At 63.0% G+C, this 14522-nt stretch overlaps 2 protein-coding genes across 8 annotated transcripts in view; one reads left to right on the top strand and one right to left on the bottom strand.

Annotated features, from left to right (window-relative positions):
• The window catches only part of CHLSN (cholesin), a 99441-nt gene extending 94353 nt beyond the window's left edge, over positions 1 to 5088 (top strand). For all 5 annotated transcript variants that reach the window (XM_019637517.1, XM_019637519.1, XM_019637515.1 and 2 more), the window contains exons 3-5: positions 221 to 414; positions 3968 to 4049; positions 4547 to 5088. In XM_019637517.1, the coding sequence (XP_019493062.1) occupies positions 221 to 414; positions 3968 to 4049; positions 4547 to 4735 (465 nt within the window). In that variant the 3' untranslated portion in view covers positions 4736 to 5088. The remainder of the gene's footprint in view (positions 1 to 220; positions 415 to 3967; positions 4050 to 4546) is intronic.
• Positions 5089 to 7251: 2163 nt separating this feature from the next.
• CYP2W1 (cytochrome P450 family 2 subfamily W member 1) lies at positions 7252 to 12813 on the bottom strand. Of its 3 annotated transcripts, none has more exons than XM_019637463.1 (9): positions 12640 to 12813; positions 11464 to 11626; positions 10945 to 11094; positions 10719 to 10876; positions 9147 to 9320; positions 8686 to 8824; positions 8384 to 8568; positions 7915 to 8056; positions 7252 to 7722 (listed from the first exon to the last, which is right to left on the bottom strand). In XM_019637463.1, the coding sequence occupies exons 1-9, from the start codon at positions 12811 to 12813 to the stop codon at positions 7526 to 7528; spliced, it is 1482 nt and encodes a 493-aa protein (XP_019493008.1). In that variant the 3' UTR covers positions 7252 to 7525. The 3 variants fall into 3 exon arrangements, with proteins under 3 accessions (XP_019493008.1, XP_019493005.1, XP_019493007.1); XM_019637460.1 differs by lacking the exon at positions 12640 to 12813 and adding an exon at positions 12030 to 12218; XM_019637462.1 differs by lacking the exon at positions 12640 to 12813 and adding an exon at positions 12039 to 12218.
• Positions 12814 to 14522: the final 1709 nt, after the last annotated feature.

Genomic DNA, 14522 nt, shown 5'->3' with positions numbered 1-14522 from the left:
GAGCGCAGGAGTCTGGGCAGCCCTGCCTCCTTCACCAGCACCCTCACTTGCTGCGAGTGTGCGCATGTGCGTGTGTGTGTGTGTGTGTGTGTGTGTGTGTGGTTGGGGGGGGGGGTTTGGGAAGCCAGCGCAGTGGGAGGGCCCAGGATGCACAGCTGCAGCCTGAAGCAGCACACCCACTTCCTGAGACCCTAATTGGCCGCTTCCCCTTGACTTGCAGGGAGGAGCAGCGTGCAGGGACCCTGAGCTGTCCCCAGAGCTGTCCCCGGAGGAGAAGAGGGTCCTAGAGAGGAAGCTGAAGAAGGAGCGGAAGAAGGAGGAAAAGAAGCGCCTGCGGGAGGCGGGCCTGACCACGGCCCAGAGCCTGCCAGCCAAGCGCTCAGGTGCCCAGCTGGCGCTGGACTACCTGTGTGGGTAAGAGGCTGAGGCTGGGGCGCTGGCTGGGCTGCGCCTCGAGGGAGCACGTCTGCTGCCCTGGGAGGGATGCAGGCTGTGGGCTCCGGCGGCCTGGTTGGAATCTTACTCTCCTGGGACTGCCGCCCGCCTGGTTGTGCATTGCTTCACAGCGTCACCTCACGTGGTCTCACGTGGCTTGAGATCCGCAAAAGTTGCCAAGGCCACCAGTGGGGATTGCAGACCTTCACCAGCACAGCTGTGTCTGCGGAAGGGCAGGTTGTGCGTGGAGAGGGCACCACCCGCTGGGCAGGACTTGAAGGGGAGAGGAAGCCTGTCACCAGGGCTGCCGGGCCCCCACGGGTGCGCCCAGGGGACCGCCCAGAACCTGGCAGAGGCTGGCCGCATTTGCAAACACAGCTTTGTACAACAATTTTCAGAAGCCCCTGCAAAAATGAGGCCTCTGGAAACCACCGGTTTCTGTTGCAAACTGGCTGGGCAGTGGCATCCCAGCAGAGCCTGGTCCGGCTCTTCTCCTGCCTCTCCAAATACTCGCTGCCCAGGAGACCAGGGCGGCCAGCCCTCCCGGAGACTGCTCATCACGGATGCCTGAGCCGCTCTCTGATCTATTTACTGTCTCTGTGGCTTGCCTGTCCTGGCATTTCGTATGCACACGCGTCCGGCGTGCAGAGTGGCAGACACAAGGATTCGTTCCGCCTGGGGGTCCCTCCTGCAGAGCGCGCTGGGACCTGGCAGCTCCTGTCTCTTTCCACCTTGACGGGGTGCCCTGTCCCAGCCGCCGTGCGCCCAGCACGCAGCCCCATCCCCAGCACAGCTGCCCAGGTGGGCCCACGTCCAGTGGGGCAGGGCCGACCATGGCTGAGTGTGGCCCGACCCCAGTGTCATCCGCTTCAGCCTGGCACAGCCCTGAGGGACCTCCATGGGTCTTGGTGTGCTGTCCCCTTCTGAGGGCGTGTACCATAGGATCTATGAGTAACAGGGTCGGCAGTTTTCATTAAAACCTACCAATTTCCTTACAGGAAATATCTCTAATTAAGTCACCCCCTTTCCTCACAGAGGGTTGCGTGGGGCCCTTCCTCACCCTACAGAAGCCACAGGTTGCCCGTGGTCCAGATGGAGCTCGGGCGGGCTTGAAGGCCCCGGTGCAGGGCGAGTGGCCTTTCCCGCGGGGCAAGGACCCCAGCGGAGAGCAGGCAGGTCCTGAGCAGCCCCAGGCCGGCTCGGTCCGCTGGCGTGGTGCAAGCATGCTGGAGGCAGCCTGTTTCTGGGTCAGATCGGCTCTGAGGCAGAACGAAGGATGCTGCCCACAGCCTGGAGCCCCCAGCTCACACCTGGTCCCAACCCAGGCCCTGGAGTGGACTTGACCCCCATCAGGCAGATGCAATGTTGTGCAGTGAAGACTGAGCTGAACAAAAGCATCATTTTCTCCCACTGCCCGGAGAGGGGACAGTGGGGGGGCAGCTCGGTGTCACTGTGACAGCCCTGCTCTCAGGAGGTGACTGCAAGCGGGAGCCGCCACACGTGGGAGGCTGGGAGGGCAGTGGAGGGCAGCCCTGAGGACAGCGGTGTCAGGAGGGGCCGAGTGAGTCGCTCATGCTGATATGAGGGGTGATCGAAACATACGGTGAATGCTGCCGAGCGCCATCCAATGGAAAGGCAGGATCCTCAATATGGGAAGCGACACATCGAACCTTAGTAACAGTGTGCGACAAGTTCCAACTTGTTCAGTGCAGTCAGTCAGGCGTGAGCTACGGTTGAGAGAAGGTGTGCTTTGAAGTGTGCCTTTAGGGCCGGCCGAGTAGCTCAGTTGGTCAAGAACTAGCACAAGAGTGCGAGCTCTGAGCAACAGGGTCACCGGTTCCATTCACGGCCTGAGCTGAGCAGCCACTGAGCTGCCAACAGGTGGCAGGATGGCTCAGCTAAAAAAAATAAAAAATAAAATAAATAAATAAAGTATGCCATAAATCACTCTCCATCATGACAATGCTCCGTGTCACACATTGCTTCTGGTACGGCAATTTCTGTCAAAAACATTACGGTGTGTCCTCATCCACCTTATTCACCGGATCTGGCACCGTGTGACTTCTGGCTCTTTCCCAAAGTCAAATGAACATGAAAGGAAAATATTTTGAATTGATTCAGGACATAGAGGCAGTCACGACAGTACAACTAAAGACACTTACGAAAGAGGACTTCCAGAACTGCTTCAGAAAGTGGCAAGAACAATGGGATAAGTATGTTTGAAGCGAGGGGGAGTATTTTGAGGGGGATTAATGGCAAGGTGTCTTTTACTGTAATAAATGTTTTAAATTTAAACATTCACCATATGTTTTGTTTTTGTTTTTTAAGCTGAGCCATCCTGCTGCCTGTTGGCAGCTCAGCGGCTGTTCAGCTCGGGCTGGACTCGAACCGCTGTTGCTCAGAGCTCAAACTCTTGAGTGAGCTCTTAACCAACTGAGCCACTCGGCCGGCCCTTCACCATATGTTTTGATCACACCTTGTTAAGTGCTAGAACCCAGAAGTGAATTCAGGCTGGGGCTGTGGTGTCTGGTCCCTGGGAGGACAGTGGTGGCCCATTCTGGCCTGGGTCCTGCTCTGTGACTGCCATGTGAAGTGCCCATGGTCCCAGGCAGCCGTGGTCTGGGCTTGGGCAGTTCTTCTGTCACTTGACATGATGTTTGCTTCTACCTGAGCCCCACCAGGTGGGAGCCGGCCAAGCTGCCGTCCAGAGAGAACCAACCAGGGCCCTCCCCACGTCTGCCTGAGGGGAGGCAGTGAGCCTGCTGCTAGAACAGCCTGTGCCCATGTCCCCATGGTCACCATGCCCCCGAGTCCCAGACACACAGACCCCTCTTCACCTCGGGCCTCTGTCCCAGTGTGTGGGTCTCATCTCGGAGAGCCCGGCCCTGCTGTCCTGGCCAGAGCAGCAGCCCAGCCTGCTGTGTTTCCTCCACAAACTGACACCTGGAGTTCCCTGCTTCCTCAGTCTCCCACCCCTCCAGGTGGGTTCCAGCCTGGGGTTGGCGGGTGCAGGCCGGGCCGCTCTAATAGGTACAGGGCTGACACAGCCAAGGCTTCTGTCACTGTCTCTGACATCTGAACAGCCCGGCCCGGCGTGCCTCTCAGGGGCGGGGTTCCTGGCTCTTGATGGCTCTTCCACACCCTCCATGCGTAGCTCACAGTCTGAAGGTTTCCCCACACCAGCAGATGCTTCTGGAAGAATGACAGGATTCACGAAATTCAGGATGCTCACGTTAAAATCATGGAGTTGTAGAGCTGGAAGGAAGTGGCCCGGGCCATCTGGCCCTTCCGTCCGGTGCAGATGTGGAGATGGGCCTGGCTTGGCTGAGCGCCCACAGCGGGTGTGCAGAATGGGGCCCCTGGCCCCCTCTGCTCTGTGTCTGCCACCCTGGGGCTGGGGAGGGTGCTCCCCAGAACCCCTGCAGACACCCCCCCATTCCAGCCAAGTAGAGGCCACCCAGGCCAGCCGTACAGACAGACCCTTTGGGCTCCTTCTGTCTGGCATCTGAATATCGTGTCCTTGCTTTCCCAGCTGGGCCAAGAACCACGAAAACTGGAGATTTCAGAAGACGAGGCAGACCTGGCTCCTGACGCACATGTATGATGGTGACAAGGTGAGCACACGGGCGTGAGGCAGGGGGCAGGGGAGAGGTCTGCACAGCAGGGCAGATTGTCACCATTATCTTTTCCTCCAGTCTCCTTGTCCTTGCTGTTTAATCTCTAAACACTTATCTATTTACTGCTGATTTAGTGGCATTTCAAAAGGGTCTGAAAAAGGATGGCTGCCAGCCTCAAGCCAGAGCCTGAAATAGCCCCGAGCTAGGCGAGGACGCTGGAGCAGGTGGCTCTCCGTCTCCCGCCTGCCCCCGGCCTGTCCTGGAGCGATGGAACTGAGGGGAGCAGGTGTGGTGCTTGGGCCCTTTGCAGATGGCGTGCCCCGAGGTCGATGTGGTGCCCAACGCTGCCTGGCCAGCAGACTCCTCAGGCCCTGGCATGAGGCACAGGGGGGCACCCTGGGACACCAGCCACAGGGCTCCGCGGCCATCTTGGCGCCCCACTGCTGTGTTCACCCTGCCTGGCGACTCAGCAGCTCCCGTGTCCCCCTGTCCAGGTCCCTGAGGAGCAGTTCCCCATCCTGCTGGCCTACCTGGAGGGGCTGAAGGGCCGGGCCCGCGAGCTGACCGTGCAGAAGGCAGAAGCCCTGATGCGGGAGCTGGACGAGGCGGGCGCTAGCGGCCCAGACTCCCTCCTGCTGGACAAGACCCAGCGCGTCCGGCAGGTACTGCAGCTGCTGTCCTAGGGCGGCCGGCGGGTGAGGACTGCCACACGGCGAAGGTGGCCCTGCAGCTGACCGCTCCTTCCAGCCGAGGGAACGTCTGCTGCTCTGCCAGGGAGCCAACCTTCCTGCCAGCTGTGGTCCATCCGTGCTGGGCTGTGGGAAGCCCCCGGCTCTGGGCCCCGTGCATCAGTCCAGGGTTCTCTCCTGTGCAGACTGCACATTTCCTAGTCACCAGCCCGCCCTCACTGAGACTCCTGGGCTGTGTCCGTTCCATGTCCTGCCTCCTTCCTCAGACCATGGCACGGCCTCCTGCCCAGTTACAGGGAAAACCTGCTGTTTTCAATAAAAGCAGCCCAGGTCGGCTGTGTCTCCTGGCTCATCCTCACTGGCTTGTAGCCTGGGAAGGGCTTTACCTGCGGGGAGCGTGCCAGGCTGCGAGGCTGTCTGCAGCCGTGGCCTTCACGGGACAGCATCCAGGCGATATGTCGGCGCTGACCCCTTGCTCTGCAGGCCTGCCACTTCCAGGTGTTGGCAGTGACCACGACGGCTGCCCTCCCACAGCTGTCCCAGCAGGAAATACACCTGCTCTCTGCACAGACAGGGGACCTGCCGCCCTGCTCCCAGAAGTGTGCGTGCGTCAAACCCCCTGGAATTGCAGGGCCTGAGCGCCAGAGGCTGCATCACTGGTGGTCGCCTGCATCCCCATAAGCAGGCTCTTCAGACCGTGGGAAGTGGGCTGTGGGTGTGGCGGCCCACTGGGTGTCGACGCCCTGCTCTTGAACATGGTCAGATGGCAGCGAGGGAGGAGGTAGAAATGCACCCTGTGACTTCCAGGGCCAGGGCAGAGGAGGCAGCTGCCACCTGTGCTCAGGGCACTTGCCCTTGGGACACGGCCACCATGCTGTGAGGAAGCCCTGGCTGCATGGCGAGACCACGTGTGATACGGATGTTTGAGCGGTGATGAGTCTTTAGTTGCCCTGGTGACCCTGAGTGAAGCAGAGGTGAGCTGTCCCCACCGTGTCTCGCTCACATTGTGGGTTTGTGGACCGTGTGGCTGGGGTGCAGTGGGTGCCTGAGCACTAACACTGCCAGCTGCACAGCCGTGTCCTTAGTGATGGTGAGTGAGGGCTGGGCCTGTGCAGAGAGCCTATCCCAGAGTCAGCTCCGGGCCTTCCTATGGCCATTCCTAGCCTGGCTGGGCCCCCCGGCCGGCCGTGGGCCTTGGAGACCCCACCTCAGCACGGCGTCCCAGCTGTGGCTGGTGCCCTGCAGGCCTCTGTGCTTCAGCCTGTTACTGCGAAACACGGTGTTGAGGGGTGCTTCTGAATGGCGAGGGTGGGCCCTGAGGAGGGACGACCCCAGCCCAGGAGGGACACACACATCCAAAGGGGCCTGGGCAGGTCCCTCACTGACCACTCGTGCCTTTCCCTCTTCTCTTCTGCAACCCGGAGCCATCCCACCTCCCGTCCAGCACACATGCCTCATCAGCACCCCCACTGTGGAAAGCCCTGGTGCTCTGCTGCAGCCTTGGGGGGCCTGTCCCCCGTCTGCTGGTGCAGCTGAAATCCTGATCACATGAACACACTTGAACACGCTCACATACACCCACATGTACACACGTGCTCACGTGTACACACATGCTCACACATGTGCACAGCCTCACATGCACACACGCCGTGCATAGAGCTCTGGGACTTAGACCACCCTGAGCCAGGACCTGCTCTCGTCCCACATTTGGCTCCTGCAGGGCGGCTGGCAGTGGCTCTGCTGGCTTCTCGATGGCAGAAGGGGGTCTCCCCTGGGAGTGTCCCAGGGGGCTGGGGACCTGAGGCCCCAGCCTGTGTGTGCCCTGGAGAGTTTGCCTATAGTTTTGGGTTTGGTTTGGGTTTTTGTGGACTTAAGAGGCACCTGCAGAGTGGTTGGGGGCCAGCACTGGAGCCAACAGCGGATCTGGGGCCAAGAGCCACCCTCCAGCCCCGGAGGTCCTCCCTTCGAGACCAAGAGGCAGGGGTGCTGAGCACAGGTGTTCAGAGAGCCCGTCTGCTCACCCTCCCAGCCCTGCGCCCAGCTCTACCCCTGCTGACCCACAGGGGAGCCTTTGCCGATGAGCCTCACCTGGTCAGGACCAGGCTGCAGGTGGGGCTGGGTGGGCGGGTCCTCCCTCATCCTGTCTCCATGTGATAAGTGAAACGAAGCTGGGTAGCTGCTCACTATTTTTATTAAATGGTGTTTTCCACTCTTGAGGATAGTACATTGATACTGCTCAGTTTTTGGGGGGAGTCTTGGCCGTATCCGTTGTGGAAGTCCTGACACCTACATTGGCCTGTTTCTTTGTGGGTGAAACGGGGTGAGACATCATAGAATTGCGTCTAGGGGGGCTCAGGATGGTGGGGGTGACAGTTTCATGGATCAGACAGATGTGGAGATGAGGATGGTGCACCAATGGCCGTGGGGTGATCCTCACGGGCCTGCGGGGGAGGGAAAGGGTGAGGGGGCGGGGCCAGCTCTGCACCTGGGGCTCTGCCTGCTTGGGGGGGGGGGTTGGCAGGGAAGGGCCTAGTGCTCAGGTGTGGGGCCTGGAAGACGGTGTGCCCCCAGGGGCCCCCACGAGGCTCGTTTCCAGCCCCCTTGGATGGGGCTGCTCAGGCCCACAGTGGAACTGAGGCTGCCAGGGAAGGAGAGCCCTGTGACATCTGTCTGTTGCCCGTCTGTCTGTCCTCTGGCTGCTGTCTGCCTCCGATGTCACAGCTCTGCCAGGCTTGGAGCTGGGGAGGCGGGAGCGTGACCCAGCACAGGCCAGACGCCCCTTGGTCAGCGCCCCTGGGGCCTGGGCACTGCACACAGCGCCTGGGCCGGTGGCCGCATGGTGAAGGCTGGGGTGGGCGTGGTGTCCAGGCCGGCAGGGCTGAGGCCCAGCGGGGGCAGCAGACGGAACCTCTGGAGGAGGCCAGCGAACAGCACGAACAGCTCCGTCCTGGCCAAGCTCTCCCCCACGCAGACGCGGCGGCCTTCGGGGGAAACCGAGGCACGGGGTGGGGATGCCAGGCCTGCTCTTCCCACAGCCTGGCTCCTGGAGTGGGGGGGAGGGGCTGCAGGGAAGGAGGGCAGCCGGAGAGCAAGGCCTGGAGCAACTGGGACACGGGTCAGCTCTGAGCCTGAGCTGCTGAGGTCCCTGTGCCACCCCGCAAGGGCTATGGTACCTGCAGAGAAAGGCAGGAAGGCGGCCCGCTTCACAAAGCACCCGCTGGCGTCCAGGAAGTGGCCAGGGTTGAACTGGCGGGGGGTCTCCCACTGCGTCTTGTCCAGGAGCACAGAACTCAGCAGGGGGACCACGGGTGTGCCCTGCGGGCGGGCAGCAGGTGGGGCCAGGTCTAGGTGCCTTGTCCACCTGGGCAGGCCCCAGACTGCAGCACTGGGAAGGGTCCCCGAGGAGGGTGGGAAGTTGGGCAGGCCTCTCAGCCCCTGCCTGCGGGAGGTCTGCTGGAGGATGGGCTCCTGAGTTCCCCAGCGTCAGCCCCATTTCTCAGCAGGCCACACAGTAAGACCCCAGCTCTCTGCTTCTGAACCCCCTCTCCTGCATCTCAAGGGAGCCCTGGCATCAGGCACTCCAGAGTCCGTCCTCCCCCCCACCCCCCCAGTGGACGACTGAGGTAGGCCTGGCTGCCTCACCTTGGGGAGCAGGTAGCCGTGCAGCTGGGTGTCGGCCACTGTGCAGCGGGGCACGTGGGGCAGGAGAGTGATGAACCTCTGCACCTCGTGCAGCACGGCGTTGGTGTAGGGCAATGACCGCTGGTCCTCCGGCCGGGGCGGCCGCCTGGGCCCCAACACCCGGTCCAGCTCTTCCTGCACCCGGCCTGCATGGGAGTGGGCAGCGTCCCTGGCAGCCTCCATCCCCTGGGCCCTGGGGGACCCCCGCCCAGCAGGTGGGAGGGGCCTCCCTGGCAGAGCGCTGGGACGGCTTGCTCACTCACCCTGCACACTCGGGTGCTTGCCCATCAGGAGGGCGGCCCACTGCAGCGTGGCCGAGGTGGTCTCCGTGCCGGCCATGACCATGTCCAGGACGCAGGCCACCACATTGGTCTGGGCAAACAGGCCATCCGGGTCTCCGCCCTGCAGAGGCGGGAGGGCAGAGCTCAGCGGGAGGCTGGACCCCACCACCCGCCAGCCCTGGGCTCGAAAGGGGTGGAAGACAGACTTGGCGGGAAGGACAGAGGCGCGCCAGCACCAGCTGGCTCGGGGCTCACGATCCCCCGGCCGCTCCAGCGGCAGGCACTGTGAACCCCCACTTCACAGGTGAGACCGGGGCTTAAAGAGGCCCCCAGCCAGGACGCGCAGGAGCCTGGTGCAGGACCAGCACGGACCCCTCCTGGAGTGCGGCCCCGGGGCGACCCCCAGACCTCCAGGGGGCGGGGTGGGGGTGGGCTGGCCACACCTGGCCCTGCCGGATCAGGGCATCCACGTAGCTGTGCACGGGGCCTCCGCCGGGCGCGGGTGGCCGCCGCGCCTCCAGGAGCGTCGTCAGGATGGCTCGCACCTCCTCGATCTTCCGCAGGACGGGCCGGTGCAGCCGGAGGAGGGCCCCGAGCCGGGGGTAGATGTTGAACAGCTGGTGGCGGGGCGAGACGTGAGACGGCGGGGTGGGCGGGAGGGGCGTGTCGCCTGTCCTGCAGCCGGGCGGGCCGGGTGCCTGGTGCCTCCCGCGGCCGCAAGAGGGCGCCCGGCGCGGGGCGCGGGGCCCCACAGCTCCACCTGGTGGGACCGGCTTGACAGGTAACACACCTGGGGGCGTGCAAGTTGCAGCAGGAGACTAATCACACCCCTTGCTCTCTATCTCCCCTAAACTGGCAAAGGGGGGAGGGTTGCCACTGTGGAAATAACGGAGTCGGCTGCAAGCCATTAAGAAAGGAAGCACTTGCAGACTTCAGCCCTCTCAGCTCATCCCGCTGTGAAATGGGGCTCACAGCCGGGTCTCACAGGCTGTCTGAGGGGTGCTGTCCCGGCTACACCTAGTACCGGTGTCCCCAGGAACTTGACGATCCCTGGGAGCAAACAGGTGGCAGCTCAGCGGTGAGGAGCCCGCACAGGGACGGAAGGCTAGAACATTCCGCTTGCCTTCCTCCTGGGGGCTCCCTGGCTGCACTGGGTCAGCTGGCCTTCAAAGGAGGCGGAAACTCCTGCCCGACCCGACAGCAGAGGCCCCCTGACCAGGATCAGGACTCAGTGGTGGAGGGATAGGGATGAGGCGCCTCTGAGCTAACACACACACACACACACACACACACACACACACACACACACATATACACACACACGGCTGCCGTAGTTATAGTTGGGATGGTGAGGTAACTGCACAGCAAGGGAACGTGGCCACCGGTGGCACTGGTAACAGCGAGGGGAGGGCAGGGACTAGACTCGTGGGCGTCACTTCCTCAGGTATATAGCTGTCTAACCACCGCGCTGCACACTTGCGACTAATGCAAAATAATATTGAATGTCAGCTGTAACTGAAAAGTAAGTGACACAAAAATTAATTGAAGGAAATCTTGAAAGAAAGAAAAATGGTAAGGTCGCTGCAAACACGGACATTCTAAGTGGTGGGAAATGGTGTGCTCAAACCCGACTTCTGAGACTCAGAAGGGGCTTGTGACCCCGACACTGCGAAGGGCCCGTGTGGGGCGAGAGACTTCCCGGGTTGTGAGGGCTCCGGGCCTGCGGGCATCAAGCCCAGACCCTGGCCCCCTCCCCCCAACCTCTGAGCAGATACAGCTTGCTGATGGGCAGGTGTGTGTGGGGTGATGGGGACCACCGGCCCTAGAACCTCTCCTTTCCCAGATTGCATGGGGGGCTGTCCTGGGCTCGCAGGGCCAGCCAATGTGTCCAAAGCAGGACCTGCACATGAATCCAGTGCCGCCTTTGCAGGGCAGCTCACCTCTCAATGGCGGGCAGCAGCTGGGACTCAGTCCCCAGCCCCCAACCCCAAGGCCTGGGAGCAGTGACCTCTCACCTGCAGGCCAGGGGTCCCCAAGAGAACCATGACCTCATTGATGAGGCCCAGCAGGGACACGAACACAGGGTCCCGGTAGTCAAACCGCTGGCCAAAGAGGAGCGCGAAGGTGACATTGGAGGGAGCCCAGCCGAGCAGGGCCAGGGGGAAGGGCCGGCCTGGGGGAGAGACAGGCCTCAGCAAGGGAGGAGGCTTGGGGAAGGGGGTGTCCCCGACCCCCACTTACCTCCATAGTGGTCTAGCTGCCCCACGAGGCACCTCAGCTCCTGCAGGACCTTTTCGGTCACAGGACCCCTCCCCACGCCCAGGCTGTGCAGGGTGCGCACCGTGAACTGGCGGGCGGCCTTCCATCGTGCCCCGGAGGAGAAGAAGATACCTGCGGGGACAGACGGACACGATGCTGAGCAAACCTAGGACATACAGGTGGGGCACAACGGGGCTAGGGGACTGGCTGGGGCCTCACTCCCGTCCCCAACCTGTTTGCCAGGGAACTGGCCTTGGCTGGCCCTGTGCCCCTTCTGGTGTGACATGGTCCCCTATGCACACCCCCGCCTGCCATGTGGACAGCCTCCCCGGGAGCCACACTGGGAGTACTTTCTCCTGCTGCCAGGAGGGAGGGGCCCCTCTCCTCAGCCCCTACACCTCCTGAGGTCCAGGGCTCCCTGCCCAGCAAGCCCCCAGGAGCAGAGCTGGTGACTGCCCCACTCCACCTGGTGGAACCCCTGTGTCCCACACACACACCTACCTCCGCCTCCCTGGATGAGCTGAAAGATGGCAATAGGGGGCCGGCCGGCCAGCTCCTGCCCTGTTTCCACCAGAGCCTCCCTCACTGCCTCGTAGCCGCTCAGCACCACCATCTTCTGGCCCCCCAAGTGGATGGTGAACACCGGCCCATACCGTTCTGAGAGCTGGCAGGATGGGCAGGGATCACCTAGGCGGTCCCCCGTTAGGGCCCCAGGAGTCCCTCTGGCCACACCTGTGCAGGGTGGGGGCCTCTGGCAGGGCCTGTGGGACCGGGCGGGGCGGCAGGGGCCCAGGAACCATGAAGCAGGTGTGGTTGGCTGGAGCCGGGTCTGGGGGCCCCACAGAGCCCTCCCCTCCCCTCCAGGGAGGCAGGGTGCCACCACCGGTGCTCAGGTAGCCGCCGTGGGTTTTCTTTTCAGAGGACACACTTGAGGGGGCTTTTTTGAACCCAAGACAAGGCAGCAGGATCAGAAGGCTGTCTGTTGGGGTGGCCTTGCTGGAAGCCCAGATCTGCACAGGAGCAGGCCCCCTCCCCTCACAGGCCCGCCTGGCTAGTTCGTCTCTGACCTCTCCTACCCAGTGTGAGGGCCCAGAGTGGTAATGCCAGCAAGGGCTGGCCTCTGGGGCCTCCGTGTGTGCCCCTCCCCTTCTGTCCTCACAGCGTCCCTGCCCGAGGTGAGGAGGGCTGTCATCTCCCCACTTCACAGATGAGGAAGCCGAGGCCTGGAGGAGGAAGTGAGCTGCTGTCCACCACATGCACTGAGGGACAGAGCCAGACTCGGACCTGGGCCTCCGTGTGCAGGTCCCTTCTGCAGCAGCATGGTGCCACTCCCAGGAGCGCCTCCCCCTCACCTTCGCTGCCCCAAACCTGGCTGTACTGAAGGCCGTCTTCAAATGCTGACTCCTCCAGGAAGTCCTCCTGCCCCCCTGCTCCTTGGACAGACCATCTGCTTCCCTGTGAGGTGGGGTGTCTTTCTCTTCCCCGAGGCAGGGAGGGCACTTGGACCAGGCCAGTGCCAGGCAGGAACATGAACCTCCTACCCTACAGGTGTCTCGGAAAATGGGGGCTCGGCCTCCCCCAAGAAGGGGTGGGGTACCACAGCTGTCGAGGATGGCAGGAGCCGGGCTCTGGGTCCAGGCTTAGGAGCCAAGCTGCAGGCAGGTTGCCCCGACTCACCTCCATCAGCGACTGGTCCTGCTGGGACAGCCGCAGCAAGTGCAGGTTCCCGAGGAGCGGCAGCGGGCGCGGCCCAGGAGGCCAGCGCGGGGCCAGGCGGGGGCCGCGGGTGCAGGCCCGGAGCAGCACCAGGAGCCCCAGGAGCCCCAGCAGCCCCAGCAGCAGCAGGGCCATGAGGACGGCGGGTATGGGGCCCCAGCTCCCCTCCCTGGGCCCGCCCTGGGCCTTATAGGCCTCTGGGAGGGCGTGCCCGCACCCCACCCACCCCACCACCCCGAGAATGTGGAACGAGCAGTTTGCAGGGGACAGCCAGGCGGCTTAAAGTGACAGGTGTGTGTGGAATGTGGGGTCGAGTCTCTGCAGGGAGCTGGGCGCTGTCTGGGGGTATCCCATCGTCCCTCACACTTCTGGAGAGGGCCCCCCCCCCGGAGGGTCTCAGCCCTCTGCCTCAGCCACCCCATCAGAGCCAGGACTCCCAGGGCTTTGGGACGCAGCCCAGCTCTGAAGAGAGGAGCCCGCCCTCCCCATGCTCTGAGCCTCCCTCCACGGGGCCCCCTGGGGCCCCAAGGTCTGTGGGCTTCTCCCAAACCTAACCCCGCTGTGCCCACCCAGCTCCTCTCTGACAGGGGCCAGTGGGGGTTACCAGGTGTGGAGAGCCTGGGGCTGGCCCATGAGGGTCTGCACAACAGACACCTTCAGAGGTCGCCAACAGTGTTCCCCCCACCAAGGCTCTGACATGAGCTCGCCCTGAGTGACAGTCTGCTCCTTGGTGGCTTTGTAAGCACTGTTACCTGGGGCAGGAGGCACCGGCCTGCACCAGGACAGGGTGGGGCGGGTGGGGGTCCACCCTGCAGGCTGGGGCAGCACCACGGGGTGACAGGTGGCTGGGCTTACAAGCCCTGTCTGTGTGTGCCACGCTCCAGCCTCCTATACCCTGGTGGCCTTGCTGGGAGGGGCAGAGGCATCGCGTTGCAGACGAGCTTTGTGGGGCAGGAGGGCTGTTGGCACCAGAAGTGGCTGGGCCTGCTTCACACCACCTGCCCCAACATGAGGCCCCTAGAACCCCATCCCCACCAGCCTGTCACCACGGGGCCTGTCCCCTGGGGTGCCCCTACACAAACCCCAGAGTCAAGGCAGCCCAAGGGCCCTTACTTCCTCCCGGCCTTAACTTGCACACCTCCTGCATCGGGGCGCTCACTACCTCGCAGGTGGCCTGTCCTGTTGCACAGCTGTGGGTCTGCAGGGAGAGGATGGCTCTCTAACTGTTGAGTTTCCAAGTCACTCAGGCTGAGCGCCTGGTACCTGGGCTGATACCAGTGTGCAGGCTGGGGGTCCTGCCCGCCCACGAAGTTTCAGTTAATGAATTCGGTGAGCATTCATGGAGCGCCTGTGTGTGCGACACTCAGCCAGGTGATAGGGCTACGGAAATGGGTGCTGCAGAGATCCAAAAAGGCCCCTGCAGCCCAGTGACAGTGACTTTGCCACTGAAAACACCTCAGGCACAGTGGGGACAGCGCGTCAAGAAGGCCAGGATCTTCCAGAGGACGCAGTGTCAGCTGAGTCCAGACTCTCCTGGAGGGAACAGCCTGTGCAAATCCTGTAGCGTGAGCAGCGGCCGGGGAGGGGGGCAGCCGGGCAGGCCTTCCTGAGCCGGGAAGGACGTGCCTGGCCGGGAGCTGCAGTGTGACCGGGGGGAGCGGGGGGGCGGGGAGGCCTAGAGGCAGGGAACTTGGGGTCCTAGGCTGGGGGGCTCAGTCCTCCATGCTGCCTCCTTCAGTAGGCGAGGCCATGCCCCCCAGGCTCTGGGAGGACCCTTCCTGCAGCCCCTGGTGGCCCCAGCCTTTCTCCATAGCCACCTCCGCTGTCACGTGGCCTGCGCTCCC

The sequence above is a fragment of the Hipposideros armiger genome, unplaced genomic scaffold (genome assembly GCF_001890085.2).
Source record: "Hipposideros armiger isolate ML-2016 unplaced genomic scaffold, ASM189008v1 scaffold_33, whole genome shotgun sequence".
In the NCBI taxonomy this organism is placed as follows: Eukaryota; Metazoa; Chordata; class Mammalia; order Chiroptera; family Hipposideridae; genus Hipposideros; species Hipposideros armiger.
Note: the sequence above shows the minus strand (reverse complement) of the source record. Positions and strands in the feature narration are given on the sequence as shown.

Coding starts and splice junctions, on each gene's coding strand:
- CYP2W1 (XM_019637460.1), bottom strand. CDS start 12,218: ATGTGGTGGACAGCAGCTCACTTCCTCCTCCAGGCCTCGGCTTCCTCA. Junction 11,627..12,029: donor CCTCACACTGGGTAGGAGAG/GTCAGAGACGAA, acceptor CCATCCTGCCAG/CTCTCAGAACGGTATGGGCC. Junction 10,877..10,944: donor GCAGCTAGACCACTATGGAG/GTAAGTGGGGGT, acceptor TCTCTCCCCCAG/GCCGGCCCTTCCCCCTGGCC.